General features: G+C 42.0%; 1 protein-coding gene across 6 annotated transcripts in view; it reads left to right on the top strand.

Annotated features, from left to right (window-relative positions):
* SCN8A (sodium voltage-gated channel alpha subunit 8) overlaps window positions 1-22,773 on the top strand; it is a 96,823-nt gene that overhangs the window by 11,367 nt on the left and 62,683 nt on the right. For 3 of the 6 annotated variants that reach the window (XM_066613480.1, XM_066613476.1, XM_066613478.1), the window contains exons 2-6: window positions 3,339-3,457; window positions 8,214-8,303; window positions 9,685-9,813; window positions 13,124-13,215; window positions 21,468-21,689. In XM_066613480.1, the coding sequence (XP_066469577.1) occupies window positions 3,339-3,457; window positions 8,214-8,303; window positions 9,685-9,813; window positions 13,124-13,215; window positions 21,468-21,689 (652 nt within the window). Of the gene's footprint in view, window positions 1-3,338; window positions 3,481-8,213; window positions 8,304-9,684; window positions 9,814-12,880; window positions 12,973-13,123; window positions 13,216-21,467; window positions 21,690-22,773 lie in introns of all 6 variants that reach the window. The other 3 variants (XM_066613481.1, XM_066613477.1, XM_066613479.1) reach the window with 2 other exon arrangements.

Here is a 22,773-nt window from a genome sequence, read left to right as displayed (position 1 = left end):
TGTTCTGGCTACAGAGGTTTTCCACCCACCCCCTTCCCCTCCTCAGCCTCTTTGCAGGCTCAGGAGCTCCAGGAATGTTACTGTTCCTTGCAAGGGGAGCCTCTTCCAGGACTATTTCCCTGCCTGGGCAAGGCGGAGCCCTTTTGCAGTGTTTTGGGATGCCTGGATTGAGGCGCCATTGAAGGGCAAAGGAGGCAAAGGTGTGTGTGACTTTCAGTACCCCCACCCCATTCACATTGAGACAAATCCGCAGATAAAAAATCTGTGGATAAATAGGCTGCACCTGTACATAGTAACCTGTTCAAAGTACAGATCTGTAACCTTTCCCCAAATGTAGGCACATACCATGATAGCATCTAGTCTAATATACTAAAAATAAAATGAAGACCCACCTGAAATCTGCTTGTGACCCACTGGGTCCCGACCCACAGTTTGAGAAACACTGATTCTCAAACAATTCAGAGTAAATAGGCAATAATATGGAATACAGATGGGCTTTTAAAGTAATTTGTAGCTTTCATATAATTTTTTTGCCACATACGGTTTGGAAAAGCCTCCTCTTCCTCTTATTGAAACAAGTTTGTTTCCTTACCTCGGGGTTGCATTTTGGCTGCATCAAATGCTGAAAAGTTGGGTAGGATTAGGCTGCTAGTAGTGTTTGGTGAAATCTTGCTCAAATGTGAGTAGAAGGCTTTTGCAGGGCTGAACTGCATTGTACTGGGCATCACCAGAACAAAAAACATGGTAAATAAGGGATATACAGGCTGTAGCATATAAATCTATGAGGCATAAAAGGGTTTTTTGTAATCAAGGGACTTTGGGAATTACCATGACTGCTAAGCAGACTTTGCTTTCTTTTGTGAAATGTGGTTTCCCAAAAAAACTCTGAAATCATCAGTGATGGTTACCTCAACATTTCATATATTGGGTGCCACCTTGGGTGCTCTTCGGGGAGAAAGGCAGAATACAAATCTAATAAATACAAACACACTCACTTCTTAATCAGAAAAATAGAGGTGAACTCCTCTTACAGCGTACTGTGTTCTTGGTTTAGACCTAATCTTCCAGTCTGGCCTCACAAGCTCGTTCATGTTCTTGTCCAAGACCATGTGACAGAAACAGTCAACATCGGAGATCGATTAACAGATATCTCTGCACTGTACTCTCCTGCATGTGAATGGGCAAGCCCATCCCTGCTGCTGGCCAGATGCAGGAAGCTAGGACTTGTTCAGCCTGGCCTAGCAGGACTAGTAATGGTTTGATGCTGGGATGAAAGACAGTCATCATTGGTGAATAATGCTTCTTTTACTGCCCACAGGCTTTCAAAATACAATATACAGCAACTAAAACCTAAAGCTCCTGAGCATGTGCAGAATTTCACATGATCAGAGGTTGTTCCCATTTTTTTCAATTGTGAGGAATGTTCTGTGGATGCCTATGCAGCATTCCTATGCTTCAGAGAGAATGATACATCCCATGCTCATATGAAGTTCTGGGCATGTATGGAAGCCATGCAAGCGTGCAGCTATTATGTGCAAATGTGATTTTTTTTATAAATGTGTATGCAGCAATTTAATGTGGCTGAATCTCAGAAGCACTAGTTTCTGCAAGTGCCATCCCTGAGCTTCAATTTAATTCAAAGCCTTGCCAGTGTTTCACTACCCCAAAGCTTATATGGGTAGCTACTGTACATGGTTAGCTACGTTCGTGGTTATGTAATCATTAGTAACATATCAAACCAGCAGCAAATGCAAATGCAGCTATAAGATAGGAGAAATAGAGAAGGATAGAGGGCTTAGTAAAAATGTATTCAAGGCCATCCAGGTTAAAAAAACATCAGATGGGGTGGTAGGTGGGTGAAATGGAAATGAAGCATTCTTCAATAGAACCTTATTAATCATTTTTCTGTTGCTCTTGTGTTGCTGCTGTTATTGCTGCTGTTATTTCTCTTGCATTGGACTGTATGTTTGTATTGTTTTTGGAAGGCCATTTATGCCCAACCTTGCATATATGCAATAGGGACCAAATGTGTACACCTGTGGGCCGGGCAAAAATGGGTTAATGTTTTATGTGACTTTTTATAAACTGCCTTGAATACTTAGGAGTAGAACCTGAGAGTATTATTGTCATTTGAAGTGAATAGTTTTCTCGACTTCCTTTTTGAGAGTCATTCTACAATTATTCAGAATGAGGTGGTCGGCCAAGATAATTGAATTCTGGACTGTACAGCTTCAGACAGGCATTTTGTGAGTAGGTCATTTGCTGGAATTCACTCCCACAGAGAAAGATTCTTGAATACAGTAAAATAGGACATCATGGAAAAGTCTACTGTAAAACTTTCCTTCTGATATTTTAGTTTATTATATCCAGAGAAATGCATGGAAGAGTATTTTTTTTTCAAGGCACCCCTTACCTGGTCTGAAGAGCTTACAGTCCATAATTCTGCCACCTCAGCCCGCTAGCTCATTTTGCAATATGTATAGGAAAAGTTGAGGTCTTGAGGAGGGATTTTACTTCCATTTGAGTGTGCAAATGGAAGTAAATTCCACAAGACAATTTTTCCACCTGAATTTGCTCCCTGAATTCTGGAAAAATCCATTCCTAAGAGCTGAGGGCCCCTCCAAAGTAGGATGACATGTGGTACACAACCTGCTAGGGAAAGGTAGATGGTGAAAATCATTACCCTCCTTCCTCGCACCAATCTGGGTGCCCTCTAGTCATGCACAATCACTTCAGGATACAACTTTTAATTCAGTACATCCCAAATGTACCTGGCTTGCGATACCCTCAAAACCCAGAAGGCAATGGCAACAAGGCAAAATGCATCACACAGTGACATCCACTTACGTTCACACACTCACTACCGCTACTTCTGGGTTTGGAGGGTGTTCACAAACCTCAAAATAGCAGTAAGAGGGTTATGGCAGGCAGGAGGGCTTTTCCCAGCACATGGGTTTGGCGCACTGCAGCTCTGCCCGCCATGCTGTTTGGAGGCTTGCGCTGCAGTCTCCATGCCAGGTAGCATACAGCCTGTGATGCCCGGGAAAGTGCCTTGTGACACCCGGGGGTGTTGCAATACACACTTTGGGAACTGCCGCCTTCATTTATAGCTTTCTTTCAGAATTATTACATTTTTTTTTAATGTGCCACATTTCCACTCCTGAAAGAAGACTCTCAAAGCTTACAACAAGCAAGAAAACTGTATCATAAAACCACATTAATATCAGCCATGCACAATTCCATGTTACAACTAACCAAACATTATATTTAGACTATGTATGCGCTTTCTACTTAGCTGTGTATGCAAATAACTTCTTTTTCTCTCTCTTTCTCTGCAGACCTTTGTAGTACTAAACAGAGGCAAAACACTCTTCCGATTTAGTGCCACGCCTGCCTTGTACATTTTAAGTCCTTTTAATCTGATTAGGAGAATAGCTATTAAAATTTTGATACATTCATATCCTTTTTATATTAGTATTTGTTGTCTATTCTATAGTCATATTTCCTGCTTTGTTGGTCTGCTGTGCTGACTGAAAAGGTATGAACTGGGTTAATGGCACTTTGCTCATGCAAATGAACATGCTTCTTTCATATTCTTAGTGCTACCCAAAAGCAGACCCAATAAACTACACCCGGCCTGCATCTGACATGAGGGTTATGTTTCAAGGTTGGTGTGTAAAGTCGAAATTGCGTACTCAACTGTATGGTCAAAACTACCTGTACCTAAAATTAACAACAACAAAAAGTACTGTCTCTTTAAGAGCTAAAATAACAGTATGAGAGAGAGTGATGGAACAGGCTCACTGAGTAAGTGAAATACTATTCACTTACTAAGTGTAAGTAAAGTGTAAGTGAAAGTAAAGAGTAAGTGAAAGCCTATACTGAGTAAGTGAAATAGTACCTACATTATTTAAACTGTTCTTTCTTTCTTTCTTTCTTTCTTTCTTTCTTTCTTTCTTTCTTTCTTTCTTTCTTTCTTTCTTTCTTTCTTTCTTTCTTTCTTTCTTTCTTTCGAAAGATGCAGACCAACTGTATTTGCACTGAGGACATTTTTTACTTTCAGCAGAGATGCATAAGGTGTCCTTAAAGTACTAGAATAGCCAAGCCTGATAATTGAAAATCTACCCTTATAGTCTACAAGACTCAATTGCGTTTGCCCCCACCCCAATTCAAAATCCCCCAAAATTTTAGCGTTGTACTGTGATTTTCACAATTCCTCTTCATCCTATTTATTGTAGCCCTATGGTGATGGTGATGATGGCGCTTCACCACAGCCTGTTCTGTGCAATTCGGGATCTAACCAAAATCCAGGGAATCACAGGGATAGAGCTGCAAGATTCTTTCTGTTCCCAGCAGTGTTGTTTTCTGGAGCTGAGCTGGTGTAATTTGCTCAAAGCCAAGAATGTCAAGGCGGTTCTTCAGGCTTCTGGGCACTGCTCCAAGGGCTCTATGCTCAAAGTGACTATTTATGTTTGTTAATGCAGTGTATAAATATCTTACAAAAAACAATAATACACCAAAACTTAAAATACATCATCTTCTGCTTTATTGTCCACGACTCTGCATGGGAAGGAATTGCAGGAATTGTACTTTGGGATTATTTTCTCCCAATAACACATACCCCTATGCCATTATCACCATAGCCCTCATCCAATATTACAATAACTGTATATTATATACCCAGGTACAGCATCTGCCTGCCAAAGAGCCCCACCACTCCACTCACCATGCTTAATGTGTTAGTCTGAAGAAACAAATGCTGTATGTATATGGAAAACTTCCCTATAGTTAAGGATTCTGCATACCCAGTATGTAGTAGTAGTAGTAGTAGTAGTAGTAGTAGTAGTAGTATCACAGTGTGGGTCATGGGTGGCCCAAAATCTCCTGATGCCTGAGGGGTCATGCTAAATGTTGCCCTGCTTACCCAGTGACATGCCAGCCTCTGTCCCCCCCCCCCCAGTCTCCAATATTCTAACAGTTCAACATTCTCCTTAGCTACACATTTCCTCTTCCTCTCTGACTCCCTCTTCCTTTTCCAATTCAGGGAGTGGAAGAGACGATTGAGCAATGGGGGCAAGTAGGCAGACAGAGATGGTTGCCCCTACCCCACAAGTCTGCAGCCTCATGTGATTGCTTTATTCGGTTTCATGGATGAGCTGACCCTGTGTGGATCTCTTCCCAGGTGCAGCACCATGTGAGATAGGGCTAGGGAGGATAGTGTCAGGGAGCCACAGTGAGGGATCATGGTGTTGAACAAGAAAGCTCATGCCACATCTGGGAAACTGATTGGATATTGGTTACACATGGATGCATGTCTGTATAAATTCAGAAATTATTTCCAGGAGAATTCATACATCTGTTTTTAAGGTGTAATTCCAAAATAGCTGGTGTGAAGTGGCCTCCCATAACTGGACATGACTCTTAAAATCTTAAAATCTCTTAAAATCTTAAAATCTTGTTTATACATACCTGATCACATGACTTTGTTGGATCTAATATATTGGCATATTTCTTTTTTTTCTTTTTTCTCCCTTTTTTCCACCTTTATTGGCATAAATATTGGCATATTTTACATATATACATTGTGCCTTAGTGGAATTGATACTCTTGCTGTTTCTATAAATTGTTTTAAGCATATTTAACTCTCTCTAATTTTTTTTCTAATGAACGACTGAGCCATTTTTTTTTTTTGGATCTGTCCCTCCCCAGGGTGTTGCCTGGGACATATCACAGGAAGGTTGACTATAAAGTTGCATGAAATGTAGGGCTAGAGGACTCTTATTTATGCATTGACTTTTCTCTGCTTGCATTACAGTTTTACAGCCTAGTGACATTAGGTGCTAAGCAGTGATACTGTCTGATCTTCAGAAGGTGAAAGGCAATGTATTTGTTTTCAGTGGTTAATAGTAGCTAAAGCGTGTCTTCTCAATTCAGGTTAAATCAGTTTGTACTGTGAATGTGAAACCAAAATTGGCCCGAATGCAGTGTCAACATCCAGATACCTCTCCTCCACTTTGTATTATCTGTCATAACAATCACACATTCACCTTAGGGATTTATTCCTCATGGGCAAAAATTCCCTAAAAGTGTGTATGTACTATACACTTAATGCCAGTACCAGGTTGCTGAGGTCCCTGGGAAAAGGTCTGGCATTGATCCTCCTTCCTTCCCTGCCTTTGAAGTAGTAGCATAGCTAGAGGGGGTAAAATGGTAAGTGCTGCAGGGCTGAAATGTGCTGTGTAAGCGGCCCCTCCCATTTGCCTTTGGAGCCATGCTAGGCAGCGATGGCAATGTGCAGGAAACACTGTTTAGTTTGGCAAGCCCCTACGCATTGCCATCGCTACCTGGAATGTCTCTGATGGCGAGCGGGAAGGGCTGCTTACATGTCATGTTGCATTGTCTGAAGGACTTCCATTTTGCCTCCCCCTCTAACGATGCTAGTGCTTTAATGCTACATTGGTTACTGCCACTGCTTCCAATATTTAGGTTTTGGAGTCAGCCTGACAGGATGCACTCTCTGATGGGTGTGGGCCCAACCTGTCAGACTTCTGACCACACCTGTCATTTAAAACCTAGCGCCTGCATTAGATTTTTTGAAACCTTATTTGTACAATAAATATTAATAAATATCCATTTCTTGTATTCCCTGACAGGACTTCTGATTTGATGTTGAACAGCCCAATCCTATGCATGTCTACTCAGAAGCAAGTCCCATTAGAATTAATGGGGCTTACTCCCAGGAAAGTGTGAATAGAATTGGGCTGTCAATCTGTTCCCAGTATGAGGAACTGTGTTCTTCTTATATTTTTTCTTTGAAAGTATTCTTTCAACATGTTTTTTCCTGATTTTTGTTTGTTTGTTTTCTGTTACATCTTTTGGTTGGAGGATTTACCAAGAAGTTCTCTAAAGGTGTTTCTGTAATTGTAACTTCATTTTTGAGAAGGCGGAAATACATGCCTTTTGTAATTTATTTTTTTTTTGAAACACATCATTTTCCCCCAAAAAATCTTTTTTTGATAACTTGGAAATGATTGTCGTTTGTTTTATTTTTAAACATGGTCTTGTATAGGTGTGAATGTACATGGTAGCTCTCAACCACCTAATTTGAATTGTATTGGGGTTACTAAGTTTTAACTTTTTCTTTCAGCCACTTGCACAGAAAGGCATCCTCCCTTACCTTCATATTACTGTGTTGTGAATATGGTTAGAAAAGACAGGCAGACCACATTCTCTCATCAGTTTTGCTTGATGTTGAACAAGTTCACCTGCAGTCTCTAGAACACCGAAGTTCATTTCCATTTTAAGAAATCCACTAGCGTCCTTGATGCGCCTGAAGTGCATTAAAGTGCTCCAAATGGAGGCCTGATGGGAATTCCTATGCTTCAGCCTATTAAACCAAGTGGTGAAATACCCAATCAGTAGAAATACAAGGTTCATTTTTTTTTTCTTGGACACTATATCATTTCAGAATGCAGGTATTGCATGTTTGAATGCTCCCTCATGCTATGGTTAAACAAAATCCACACACGCACAAAAGTAGCATGTCATGGAGAAAGGATCAGTTACGCTCCAGTTACGTTTTGTATGTGCAGAGATTATACATACACATTGTATGTATGTGTATGCATACAAAATGAGGGAACATGCAAACACAATACCCAACATACTGTCTAAAATGGTATAACCCAACAAAAACTGTGTCATGTGCTGTCTGCTCATATGTTTCGGCCCTGAGTATATGGCAGTACCAAATGTTGCAGGATCAGTAGATTCGGCAGTCTAAAAGAGTGACTATTGTGGAAAAAAACCTACACTACTTTTTGCTGCAGGGGAGTACCTCTTTTTCCATTTCCAGTTTATTGCTGGATCACAAAATCAGGACAACTTACAAAGAATGGAAGCCCATTTCAGGGTGCCAGGTGTGTTTTGGGGTAGTAGGCCTCCTAGTGGATTCTGTCATTCGTATCTGGCTGCACTGCCATTTGCAGGACCAAGATGCCAGGGGTCAAGGGGCCAAAATGGAAGTAATATTTCCCATGTTGGTTTTCAACAAAGCCTTGAAATAGTACATTGCAGACCACATGCTGGAAATCATATTGTTTCCAAATTGAATTCAATGAGGTTGAGTGGGAACTTAATGATGTCTGCGTTAATACAGTTTTGAAATGAATATGAGATCTGTTCTGTTTCCTTGTTCCTTGACTCTATTCTACAGTATTTAGCATGATCATTATGTGCACTATTTTGACAAACTGTGTGTTCATGACTTTTAGTAACCCACCCGAATGGTCGAAACAGGTGGAGTAAGTAAAAACTTTTTGGTTCTTTTAAAAATGGCTTGCTTATTTTTCCAAAGCAGTAATTTCCAGTTTTCAAATCCACAATATGGTATAATGATGTAGCTGTAGTGTATTTTATACCTTCCATTCCTTGATATAGATTTGTCTCTAGTATACTGAGCTGGGAACCAAGCACTACAATATGAGGCAGGAGTGCAGGTCTAACTCTATGCCATAGCTAAACCCATAAACCCTTTTGCTACTGTTCCCATGTGCCACAACCTCTCACTACTTGTCTAACGTTAAGTACCCATGCTGCAGAACAGTAACGATGCTTTCAATCAAAGGTGTGTCAAGGAAGGGTAGGGACAGCAAAGGCACTGCCAATATCCTATGCCCCCTCCCCCACCTGGCCTCAGCATACCCAATTGGGTCCGCTCAGATTTGCACCAGCAAAAGAGCTGGTGCCAATCTGAGCAGACCCATGGGGAACCATCGCTTGGCGAGGAAGGTCAATAAAAATATCATTTACTGCTCAGTCCTGTTCAGGCCTTACAGTGTTGGAATGGCTCTTTTCAAGTGTTGCAAAACACGGCATGCCATTCGGCGTGGGCTGGCCGCCAGCGGAAGTGCCAAGTGGACAGGTCAGCATGCCAGTAAATTGGGGATGCCTTCCAGTGCCCTAAGCCAGTGCATGGGGTGGGAAGGAGACGGGGATGGGGAGAAACAAAGCAGCGATGGGAGCAAGGAGGAGGACAGATTGGCAGCAGTGACAGACACTGATGTCCTACTCTCGTTCCCGGCCTCTGTCTCCCCACCTGGGTCCACATGGACTTGGGCCACCAACATAGCTGGTGCAGGTCTGAGTAGAACCAGAGGCCTGACAAAGGCTTACTGTACGCCAAGGGAACAAATGTTCCCTTACCCCAAGGAGGCTTCCAGACGCCAAAGCTCCTCTGTGGGATACAGCTTGCACCATATTGACACAGCTGTATAACCACATGGGGAGTTAGGTAGGATTGGGAAGTACTAACCTTTCTCTCCATTGTGTCATGGTCCCTGGCTGACTCATAACATGCAATGGAGCCAGTGCCAGTACAGCTGCATGCTATTTGCAAGCCAACGTTAGGACTGGGCCATAAATGAACCAGATTCTACACCTGTCAAAATACTGTGAAAACAGTATGCAGTCATACAAATCCCAGAATGAAAACCTAGTTAAAATTATCTATTTCATCCATGGTTGATCACAACATTGATATCATTAGAAATTTAATCAACTCCAGTGAATTCCAAATTTGAAATTTTGATTTGTACATTTAATCATGTTTCATAGAAAATCTGGAATATCTGTTTTAACAGGTTGTATTCTGCTCTCCTCCATCATTCTTCTTGATTCTGACAGGTACACGTTCACTGGTATTTATACGTTTGAATCACTTGTGAAAATTCTTGCAAGAGGTTTCTGCATAGACAGTTTTACTTTTCTCCGTGACGCATGGAACTGGCTAGACTTCAGCGTCATCACAATGGCGTAAGTGACCTATTCAGCTCTATTTTTGACAGGAGACTGTATGTGAGGAAATGGGTAAGAAGGCAGTCGAAGGAATTAGGTAATCTGAAAATGATAAGTCAACCATCAGTGTGCTGAACTAAAAACGTTTGCCACAAATCAACCTTATTAATTTCATATACTTTTGGACCAATCTCAGTTGACAGTCAGTCTTACAAACAGCATTAATTATTCTTGATCTGAAGGTTTCAGCACAAGGAATGCCTTCATAAACTCTAATCCTGATTCTGCCTCAGGACTTCTTTTTCATTAAATTTTTTAAAATTCCCAGCTCCTTAGTAAAGAGACACGAACCTTTTGTAGCCAAAGATGCCATTTTACATAGAAGATTTAACTAGCTTGTTTGATTCCTTTTGCTCAGGTCATGTTTGTATCTTTTGACTGAATCAGCTTGCTTTTCAGATCTGATAAGCAATGATCAGCCAAACTATAATGAAGCATGTGGACTTCTACATACATAGAAAGAGAATCCAGACTTCTGGTGACTTTGAAATAGAGATCACTTTTGGCTAGCGTTGGCCATTGCCAAGTCACATGCATTGTTTAACCCAGTCTTGAAAATTCTATCCAGTTTTTTTGCCAAATTATCATATTAGGATGTTTGAAGATGCACATTTCAATCCTATGCATATCTGTTTGGAAGTAAATTTCCTTTGTGCTCAGTGGACCTTGCTTCCTGAAAAAGCATGCAGAGGATTTTAGGTTTGGAGTCTACACGAAGGGTTGACAACAGTTTTTGACAAGAGCAGAAATGGTTATTTCAGCCATTCGAAACTCTGGCTGAATGCTCGGACATAAAGCCATGCTTAAGTAGTCTATTGATTTGTTTCTTGGGCACTTTTTTGTATGTATAATATGCATATTGTTGACCAAGGGCCAGTTCACACAACTATTCTACTTAGAGTTGTTGTTTTTTTTACTTCGTTCATCTGATTGTCACAAGCCCACGCAACCCTTCACAATCAGATTGGTCACTGACACTGTCAAATGGAGTAACAAATTGAACTGATTATCATCTGGTATAAAAATATCTTTGATATCCTAAGGACCTGTCCCATCCAACTTTGCAGCGCTGATGCAGCCATGCCAATGAGATACATGCTGCATCCTGAGTTGGGAGGGGCAGTTACCAAGTCCTCCGCAAGGTTAAGGGACATTTGTTTCTTTATTTTGGGGCTGCATTGCAGCTGCATCAGCGCTAGATAGTGGGATAGGATTAGGCCCTTAATCTCTTGAATCTCTCAAAATTAGTTTTTCCTTTTTCACTGCACAGTTTGAGGATAAATGACCAAGGTAGCAAATGTCAGCCCCAAAATTATGATTGGTTGTTTTAAATTAGTTTTTATGCTTTCTTTTCTGTAGAGCTGACTAGTGGGTTAAGAGAGAGAAAACCAGAGAACTGATTTAGCGGTTGCAGTTATAAACCCCAATGTTATGGAGTGCCCTAGCAGTACAGTACTTTGCTAGTGAGCAAAGATTACCTAATAAATGTTGGTACAAAAGCACAACTTCCAAATGCCAATCTCTAAATATTAATATTCATTAGTTACTTAAAATATAGCATTTTAGTAAATAATGTTTTAAGATGGTTACCCATGAGTGATACTCCAAAATCTGCCACCAAGGCTGCCTCATTCTGAGAAATGGTAGAGCTGACACTACCAGTGAGTGCTTCTGGAGCACATTTGCTCCAGAAGCTTCTGGAGTGCTTCTGGAGCATAATTACATTATGTTCTTATGTTCTTATGTTCTTATTCTTTTCCTGTGAAAAACAGATTATCCAGAGATCCTGAACAGTAACCTTGTGTCACCTTAAAGTCAGTCTTTAGGATGCCACAAGATCACTTATGTACGTATTTAATGGCCAAATCCTATCCTTTTGATGCACCAGTGTACCACAAGGTCTGCCAGCGCAGCAGCCTCTCTGCTTGTATGCACAGCACTGCTCCCAGTACAAGGATCAGAAGGTCACACACCACCAGCAGCACAGTGAAGAGCAGCTGCTGGTGGGATTATGCCCACTGTCGGGCCGCACAAGGCAGATTGAGACAGGATTGGGTTGGATGTGATTGTGGCAGCAGCGGCAGCCGCCATATCTCAGACCTCCATCCATTCTCAATCCGCCCCCAGCAGGCTCTTCAGAGCTATGCCAGAAAAAAAAGCTGGCACAAATCTAAGGAGTCCCATAGACCTGATCCTATCCCCAGTACAGATATGCACTGCATCCAATGATGGGGAGAGGACAGTCAGCCAGCAGGAGGTAAGTAAAAATATTTTTTACTTACCCCCTTTTCAGCTGCCCAATCACCTGTGCATCTCCTTGGAAATACACCAGCCATTTTGCTGGTGCATGTCCAAGGAGATAAACGGGGTGGGGTGGTTTGGGGAAGAGGGGATAAGATCTGGTGCTCGCCGGTGCCTGTTTAGCACAAGACAACAAATTGTCTTACAAAATAAATAGAATATCATGTTATGCAAGAGCACCTGGACACTTGCCACCTTCACATATGAATATCTAGAGTTGCTTGAAATTATTTTCATGCGGCACACCAAAAATGGAGAGAAATTCATAAACATGAATATATTCTGTTCTGCTCTGCTCTTTGCATTCCTCCTGGTTAGTTTCTCTGATCGTTATTGCTCCGCCAAATCATTGGATCTCTTGGCACTATTTTCCCCTCTGGCCAAGGTAGTCAATTGTGCAGTTGTTTGGTTCTATCCACTTTCAAAGACGTGCTCCCCAAATTGTGCAGTAGTTCAAATGTCAGCTGTGCGGTACCACAAACAGGGGGGGGGGAACTGCTGGTGGGAATGGCAGCCTGTGATCACTGAGACATTTACAAACTGTTTTATCTGCATCCTTGTTTTTGTTTTCCTTCTCTCTTTATCATTTTCTTTTCTAAATGCCTCGTCCAAAGCACGTTACATTGAAAAAGCTGCTTTCCTGCAAATGAACATGACACTTTCTTTTTCCCTAAAAAGCCAGATGACCCCAATTGGTGCCATTAACTCTGGTTTAATTCTGCAGGTATATAACAGAGTTTGTAAACCTAGGCAATGTTTCAGCTCTGCGCACCTTCAGGGTACTGAGAGCTTTGAAAACTATTTCTGTAATTCCAGGTAAGGCAGTTGGTGTTAGGTGTTGGGTTGCAGCTCCCTGTGAGTGATGTATTGCTTTGTCTGTAGTTGTTGTTTTATTCTCCCACTCCCCTTCTCGGTGTCTGTGGTTTTTGTCATTGTGTCTCTTTGTGTGTGACCTCCCTCATTGCAGATATGTCACAGAGTTTGTGGACCTTGGGAATGTGTCAGCCTTGAGAACTTTCAGAGTTCTCCGAGCTTTGAAAACTATCTCTGTTATTCCAGGTGAGAAATGCTTCTAACCACTATAGGTGGCTGTGTCTTGCATTTCCCATTTTCCCCTTGCCCTCCTCGTCACTTGCCTTTTCAAAAATGGTTTCGGCAGCACATTTTTGATAAACCTTGCGTTCTGCATGAACAGGCAACCGTGTTTTTCTTTTTTTTTTAAAACAAAATGCTTGAAACAAAATTCCCCCTCAAATAATCAACCTAAGTGGTTAAAAGTAAATAACTTCCACATGACAGAAATAATTCTATGCAGTCTTGTTTCAGCATTGGGAAACTCAGAAACAGAAACGTCAATTGGGATGACTTCTTGGGGTAAATGATGAAAGAAGTAATTGTGAACATTGGGCAAAGTGGTGTCTACAAGAGAGGAGTACACAAAATAATAAGAAATACATTAAAAATGCAAAAGTGTGACTTTCCCAAAATACTGAGTACTGTAATTTTCTATTGAACTTTTGCCTCCTTAAGAAATCTCAAATCAAGTTCTAGCTCATACTGAACATCTGTATAACACTTCAACATTCATACCACCCCAACCCCATGTTATATAAGCTACTTTTCATAAAGGATAAATTTATGATTGTATTAAAAGCTAAAGGTCAATTACCACAATTGCCAGTGATGGAACTAGGTGAAACTGCAGTAATATTTGTGATTTTTGCTTGGTTTGATGCATTGATGAGGCATTGCCTGGGATGTAGGAGAAAGTAGATAAAACATCTGGGTTTATTTAGCCAGCCTGACTTCAATGCATTGGGACTCTTTTTTGCCTCTCAGCAAAGGAGATAAAATTTCTACAAGGAGATAAAACTTACAAGTAAGGAATAACCACATACTAGTTTCATACATGAAATTGTAATGTGAGTGCTTATTGTGTATGGGTTGATTGCCCGGTCAGCAATTTCATAATGTAATAAAAGTCACTCATGTCACACTTTTGCACATTATTGTAAACCTGTATTTATCCTAAAAATGAGAACCCGCCCTTAAAGGAAGTTGGTAAAATATCAGATTAAGACTAGATGTCTTGCTTCAGTTCCCTGATGTTCCACAGCATCCTTGGATTTATCACTTATAAATCCGGAGTCACATGTTGCATTCTGTCAATTGTTGCTTGAAGTTCACACAACTAGTCTGCTCTTCTGGACAGTGTCATGCATGGGTTGACGGCTTGCAGAACAAGCTGAAATGCTGTTTATGTCCACAATAGTGGCCATCTTCATGAGCAATCAAACTCCAAAACATGTTTCGTTGATCATGGAACTTCTTGCCTCATGCAAGCTGATCACCTGTGTGAGCTGGAAAAGGGGAGAACAGGCAACTGAATGCAACTTATGATCTGTTCTTGGAATTCCTCTATGTAATGTCCCCAAACCGTCCCATACCAGTGAGGCACAGATGCATTCATCCACTAGAAATTGAAGGCTTCCCTTTTTGAAGGGGGCATACCAAGAAGTCAAGCATGCGAACTGGTTTCTGCAAGAAAATATGCCTCTCTGGTTGTTATCATAATGGCTGCTTATGGAAATGACTGAGAACATTTTAAATAGAAACTCTATGGCTTTGCTTAGCATTGAAATTTGAATCTAGTGCATGTCACTTTTCCAGCCTTTCGCTTGGGCCTGGCCCACATAGTCTGGCTTGCTTCACGTGATTTAATGTCTGCTGAATTTTGTATAATCAATCATTTTCCCTATCCAACCATAAACTTTTTAATCCAACCCCTTCACTGAGAAGATGCTACTGTAGTCGGCTCATCTCTTCAGTGCGTAAGCCTTTCAGAAGGTTATAGTTTTCATTGCACAATTAATGTGTTGTAAGTTAGTTGCACACTGCTGATGTAACACAAGGAAATTGACCTCTACATCATGGGTAACCTTCATTTACATTGAGCCCAAACTCCACTGATTAGCCCCCCCCCCCCAACTGTGATGGAGGAACCTTGTGTTTTTCAAATGTAATTTTAAGGTTTTTTCTCTAATTTCTTGAAATTATCACTGATGCAATATGCTCCCTAAACTTTAGGATTGATAAAATGATGCTTTTAGAGAGATGTGACACAAAAACCGAAAAGTTGCCATCAGGTTTCTTTCACATCAAGGGCTTTTTTCCTGGTTAGGCAATTACACACCAGGGATTGATGCATTCTCTATGTGCTTCTGACCCTCTGAGTAGAAGCAGCCAGGAAAATGTCTCCCTGTGGAAGCTTTGTAACAAGGAACTGTTTTAGGATATCTTAAGAAGTGCTCTTGCAGATTCCCCAGGTCTGCCTAATAACCCGGCAGCCCAGTCCTCACTTGTGCTGGAACAACCAGGCCAAGTGGCCTGTGCTGTATCCAATGCAAGTTAGGAGGTGGCTGGAGGGCAACTTGGGGTATTTAGATATTTTTCCCCTTCCCCCAAGTAATGCCCCAGCCACCCCATGGGGCTATCCAGTGATAGCACTGCCACTAATCTGAGCAGCACGGGTAAGGCTGCCTGGGCCTGGGATAGGGATTAGGATTTGGCCTGCACTGCCATGGCCAACCCCACCCCGCTCCCTGGCCCAATTCATACACCCAATAAAACACCCCTTCTCCATCCCCAGAACGCCCTCTCACCACCCTCTCCCACTCTTCGCGCCAGCTTTACGGCACATTTGCAACACTCTTGGGCTGGCACAGGAGATCTGCACAAGCCGAACGAGCACTCAGGATTGAGCTCTAAGGGCCCAATCCTATCCAATTTTCCAGTGCTGGTGCAGTTGTACCAGTTGGTCATGTGCTGAATCTTGTGATGGAGGGGCAGTCACTGGGGCCTCCTCAAGGTATGGGAACATGTGTTCCCTTACCACGGGGCTGCATTGTGGTTACACCGGATCTGGAAAGTTGCATAGGATTGGGCCCTAAGTCTCCCCAAACTATCAGATGTGTGTTCACATTGTTTAGAATTGACCACTGGCTGCTGTAAACATAGTCACAAGCCCTAGCAGTGGATTTCAAGCCCAGTAGAAGGGCTTGAAGCACCTTAAATTATAGCATTGCTGGAGCTAAGGGGATGTGGACTGGGTTAGTATCTGGACAGGAGGCCATTAGACTTATGCAGGCAGCTCTGGGCATTCCAAAGAAGAACACAATATAATTTTTTCAGTAAAAATCCTTGTAAATGATAGCAACTGAAGTCTGATTCAGCATGTACATTTCAAGTGTCAGAAATAGTCCATCTAACATTGAACATGAACATAAATCCAACTTAGAACTAAGATCAGTTTTAAAGTGGCATCTTTGCAATATGCTACATTAGAGTTATTCATACGCACACTTTAATTGCATGAAAGAGGGCAAAGGGGGCTCTTCTCATCACTTGTGACAGTACCTCTGGGTAGAAGAGACATCAGAGCCCTGGAATGGGATGAACATCATGAGCACCCTTCCAAGTCTTTTTAACCAGAGCCCTCTGGGAACACAGTGAAAGCAGCAGTGAGGGGAATGTTAATATCAATTACAGCTGCATGAAAGCTCCGAGGAATTGGGGAGAGGAAGAGACCAAGTCAGTGAATAGATGCAATTCAAGAACTGGGGCTAATAAAAACGTCTCCGGAAATGCTTGAATCAAGTGGTAGACTGAGGGGAGTAAGATATTCATAAGTCAAAACATTTATGGCTCATTAAACCCCTTTAATGTGAATCATGGAAAAGAAAGGAGAGCAAGTTAAAGGGGGTGGGTTATAGTGGTGTTTTTACTGGGGAGAAAGGCAGCCGGTTATTTTAATGAGCAGAATGTGGCCTGTATCAAACCTTAGTGTGATTTTCAACGTCTATAAGAGGAGGAGAACAATTGGTTCGAGGATGAGAATTAATTTACCTTGCTGAAGTGGAGAAAAATATAGAGGATGTTTTGAACATAACAGAGAATGGGGATTCTGAGGAGCATTCTGAAGGGTGCATTCCAAGAACCAGAGTTTCCACTCCTCCCCCATACATTGACTTTTGATTCCTCAGACAATGCTTGTTGATGAGGAAACAAAAGTCCTTCTGGTCCAACAGCCACCGTTTATGGAGTACATAATTCATTAGACTTGTTTAAGCCAATAAATTCCCCTTTATTTATACAGCCTGGCAACTGCACACATCAATGCATGTTCTTCATGAGAATTCCAACATTACTATCAAAGCATTCAAAGAAGGTGTGCCAGCATTTTTATTTTAATGTGCTCTGTAGTTCTGTTTCTGAACTGGAGCATCTCTGTTCAAGCGGCTGACCTATATTCCATCCAAGGGTTCTGCGCAGGTGCACAGACCCATTATTCTGCACGGTGCCGTGCCTGTGTCACAATGCTGTCCCTGGTCGCTTGGTGATGACATCATGCATTATCACTGAACTTCCAGGTTGCCAAGCGCTACACTATGTGAAGTTCGACTTTGAGGTGTGCAGCTGAGCACCTTATAGGGAACACTTACTGTGATGATTTCATATTGCATGTTCTTATAACGTAGTCCATAATATGTGTGAAAGGTGCAGTTTATAAGTTCCTCTCCTCTGTTACCTGTGATACCACGAATGCACATGGTATATACACAGAGGACATGCAGAAGAGACTTATGCTACCAGCAGTGTCTTGCAAGCTTATAATCCATTTTCATTATCAGCATCAATTCAAACCAAGAAGGCTTTATTAGCAAGCTAAATGGTGGGGAGTGGGGATAATGTAGGACCTCTTGCAACAGCGGGATGCTCCTCCCACTGTCACAAAAGGGGGTTTGGACTGGGCCATTAGATGTCCTTACATAAGTGAACAAAGTTCCCTTGCCTATGTCAGTGGTGTCACTAGGGAGGTGCGGGGGGGGGGTGCAGGCAGCACCAGGTCATGCTCATGGGGGTGACATCATTAGTGACCAAAATCACTAAAATCACATTTGTAGGAATATATACCATTTGATGTGTAATTTACAGCAGAATGCAGTGAAAGAAACCAAAGTGAGATATCTCCATTCTGTCAAAGGTTATGGCCAAAATACCAGCGGGGACGGGGCGGGGCGATGGTATATCACCATGCTCACCACCTGGGTCACTGCCCTGGCCACTCCCTAGCCAGGCCATGGGAGGAGGTGACACACTGGCTTGCCTCACTGGGTGAAGCAAACCCTAATGATGCCACTGGCCTATGTAGATTGCTCTCTGACTTGACTTTAGAGCAAAGTGGCCTGGGTCAAAAACTAATTTTTTTCTTTTCTGGCCATATATTTTATTTAACATTTAAGAAATAATAATAATAATAATAATAATAATAATAATAATAATGGTATTTATATACCACCTTTCTAGGTCCTTAGATTTCTCCTCAGACTTTATTCAAGGCGGTTTACATAGGCAGGCTAATTTAAATCCCCATAGGGGTTTTTACAATTGAAAGAAGGCTCTATCTTTCAAGAGCTACAACAATTCAGATGTTTCGTTCTGGTCTGGCCTCCATCCTGGCCTCCATCCTCCCACGCTCAGAGCAGATGGAATAACTCAGCTCAGCTTGTCAGCTGCTTCAAGGTCGCACGGTGCCGGTGGCCTCGAACTGGCGACCTTCGGATGTTATCTTCAGGCTAACGGAGGCTCAACCCTCTAGACCAGACCTCCTGAAAGAAGTGCCCTTTCAATTATTTGAAGACATGACTGCTTAGAAGTCATGATTTATTTTTTTTTCCTCGGAGCAGGGTAATACTGAAGGGTAAAATAAATCACATGGGGTCCTGAATACAGGATTTCACTTTCACTTATTTCACTTACTTCACTTATTTCACTCAAATATTTCACTTACAAGATTTGGAATCAGAGCATTGAACTTTTACTTTATTTTTCACCTCGGTTCAGAACTATTGAAGCACAGCAGAAGTCATTGAATTCCTTCTCGCATTCAGTCAGCTCCCCTCTCCTGCTGCTTAAACAAGTCATCATGGCAGTCAGTTCTTACAGTGCTGTTAGGTTGAGAAGGGGTGGGAGTTGTTATGGGAGAATCTTCCCCCCTTTTTTGGTAACAGGGTGAAGGTGAGGAACACACACCCGTACATGAGTGCTGGGTGAAGGACCCTTTCCTTTCTCCCTAACTAGACTGTGATGTGAGCGTTTAGCTTTATATGAGTTGCATCAGCTAATGATTCTGGCCTCCTTACTTTTTTTCTATGTACATCCATTCATAGATGGATCTATCCATTCATAGATCCATCCATTGCATGAGAAAGCATTTTCAAGGACCCCAAAACATTTCTGCATATCATCCAGATATGCTCCATCAGTTGAAATGTACAATGTAATTCTCAGATTTTTGTGCCATATTTTTTTCAATTTAACCTCTCTAAAATTTCAGATAGCTTTGATTGGGAAGGGGAGGCAACTCCTTAACAATATGTTTTACTTGGTTCTTCCTTCTCTAAATTGAGACACAGAAAAGGGGCAAAATAATTCCTTTTGGGAATATTTTACAAGTTTCCAACTGTTGGAAATGAACAACAGTATTCAATGTGTTCAACAGTATTCAGTGTAAGTAAGTGTAAAGTCATGCACATTGGGGTAAAAAATCAAAACTTCACATATAGGCTAATGGGTTCTGAGCTGTCTGTGACAGATGAGGAGAGAGATCTTGGGGTGGTGGTGGACAGGTCGATGAAAGTGTCGACCCAATGTGCGGCGGCAGTGAAGAAGGCTAATTCTATGCTTGGGATCATTAGGAAGGGTATTGAGAACAAAACAGCTATAGTTATAATGCCGTTGTATAAATCAATGGTAAGGCCACACCTGGAGTATTGTGTCCAGTTCTAGTCGCCACATCTCAAAAAAGACATAGTGGAAATGGAAAAGGTGCAAAAGAGAGCGACTAGGATGATTTCTGGGCTGGGGCACCTTCTTTATGAGGCATTTGGGCCTCTTCAGCCTAGAATAGAGATGCCTGAGGGGGGACATGATTGAGACATACAAAATTATGCATGGGAAGGATAAAGTGGATAGAGAGATGCTCTTTACACTCTCACATAACACCAGAACCAGGGGACATCCACTAAAATTGATTATTGGGAGGGTTAGGACAGACAAAAGAAAATATTTCTTTGCTCAGCATGTGGTCAGTCTGTGGAACTCCTTGCCACAGGATGTGGTGATGGCGACTGGCCTGGACGCCTTTAAAAGGGGATTGGACAAGTTTCTGGAGGAAAAATCCATTATGGGTTACAAGCCATGATGTGTATGTGCAACCTCCTGATTTTAGAAATGGGTTATGTCAGAATGCCAGATGCAAGGGAGGGCACCAGGATGAGGTCTCTTGTTATCTGGTGTGTTCCCTGGGGCATTTGGTGGGTCGCTATGAGATACAGAAAGCTGGACTAGATGGGCCTATGGCCTGATCCAGTGGGGCTGTTCTTATGTAACAGTATTTTATTTTTATCTTCCAATGCTGGGGGGAGGCAGGATTTGAATCAATGCTGCTTGTTGCTATGTATGTTTTTATACGGGAAGGTCTATAGGAACAAGGCACTGAAGTGCAGGCTGGTGGTCCCTTAACCCTAGATTTTCTAAAAATGACCTTCCTGTTTCATGTTAAAATGCTAGATCACGTGCTCATGCCACACAAACTCCTCTTGTTTTTACTGGTTTATGGAATGTGCAGTGTGAGTACTCCAGCCATAGGATAAAACAGGGGTGCCCAAACCCCATTTGTGGCCCTCAGCGACTCTCAATGCGGTCCTCAGGGAGCCCCCAGTCTCCAATGAGCCTCTGGACCTCTGGAAATTTGTTGGAGTCCGCACTGGCCCGACGCAACTGCTCTCAGTGTGAGGGCGACTGTTTAACCTCTCGCATGAGCTGTGGGATGAAGGCTCCCTTCACTGCTTGCTATTTCACATCTGTGATGCAGTAGGGGCAGCAAAGGAAAGGCCAGTCTTGCTTTGTCCAAGAACTTTTATAGGTCTTGAGCTATTGCAAGACCTTCATTCATTTATATAAGTTCATCTTTAATATATTCATTTATGTAAACTTATGTAAATTTATTCAAATTTTAAATGTAAATTAATTCTTTTTTTCCCTGGCCCCCAACATAGTGTCAGAGAGATGATGTGACCCTCCTGCCAAAAACTTTGGACATCCCTGAGATAAAATGTTGCCCCACTGAAGCCCATAGTTCTTCTTGGCTTCACTATAGTCAGAACATAATAGGTAGCCTCTGTTTCTGACTAGGTGATTTTTTTCATAATATTCCACAAGTGTGTCATGAGTTCTTTTCCTTTCTCCAGGCCTGAAGACCATTGTGGGAGCCCTGATCCAATCTGTGAAGAAGTTGTCTGATGTGATGATTTTGACAGTGTTTTGTCTCAGTGTGTTTGCTTTAATCGGGTTACAGCTGTTCATGGGGAATCTAAGAAACAAGTGTGTCATCTGGCCCATTGACCTCAATGAGACATATCTGGAAAATGGCACGAAGGGCTTTGACTGGGAAGAATACAGCAACAACATCTGTAGGTGTTGCTAATATTCTAGTTTGTTCTGTCTAAATAATATGCTTGTGCTTATTTGGATGCATATTTGGTCACTGTTATGAACAGAAAATTCACTAACAGCCCAATCCTATTCCCCCATCAACTCATAGCATGCAATGCCACTGATGGATCACACACTGCATGCTGTGGTGGGGGTGATCAGAAAATCCAGTAGGCCGCCTGGCCTCCAATGGGTCTCCTCTGGTTTACGCCAGCTTTTTGGGTGGTGTAATCTAATGAGACTCCTGAGGGCAGGTGCAGGTCAGGAAGGGGGATAGGATCTCGGTGTGTGTGGCTGCCTCCCCTGAACTGCCCCTGGCCCAGGCTGCTTCCCACCCAATTGCACCCCCAAACCTACCCCATCTGTCCCTGGTGCCAATATACCAACTCCAGCGGAGGACAGGGGAGCCTCCAGCTGTTTGTGCTGGCGTGCCTGGTTCACAAAACGATGGGAAGTTCTTTGCGCCATAGTACCAGGCTTCATGGTATCAGATCAGGAGATCTGCCACCATAAGGTCTGGATAGGACTGGGTTGTAAGGCTGTTGTTCTACACACACTTATCTGGAAGTAAGTTCTACTGAATTCAGTGGAGCTTACTTTTGAGTAGACATCCTAGAAAGGCATTGTAAGATCAGCATTATTATCTGAACACAAGGTAAACACTTGGACCATTTATTTCTTTGTATAGCTTTACTTTGCTAAAATTTGTTTGATAGAAAAGACCTCTTGCCTTTGCAAGTCTTTCAAAGTAGTTCAGTGCAAGGTCCTTTTCACAATCAGGACAAGAAAATCCAATCAATGGATTCCTCCCCAATATTCATTTTCAGTTGGATATCATATTTATAATCATCTGTTCACATTGGCAAAATGGTTCTATTATTTTAAAGTAAAGATAATGCCTTTGCAAAGCATTTTCTGAAAAGAAAATTTAAAAAACATTTATATCTATATAGGATTTCTAGATCACTATAAAAGGACAGTCATGCAATCCTGTCTCAGTGAGCATCATAACTTTAGTGCGGGGATTACACTCTGCAATTGCAGAAGGGGAATAATCTACAA

Source organism: Tiliqua scincoides, chromosome 2 (assembly GCF_035046505.1).
Source record: "Tiliqua scincoides isolate rTilSci1 chromosome 2, rTilSci1.hap2, whole genome shotgun sequence".
Classification (NCBI taxonomy): domain Eukaryota; kingdom Metazoa; phylum Chordata; class Lepidosauria; order Squamata; family Scincidae; genus Tiliqua; species Tiliqua scincoides.
This window is presented reverse-complemented; position numbering and strand designations above follow the sequence as displayed.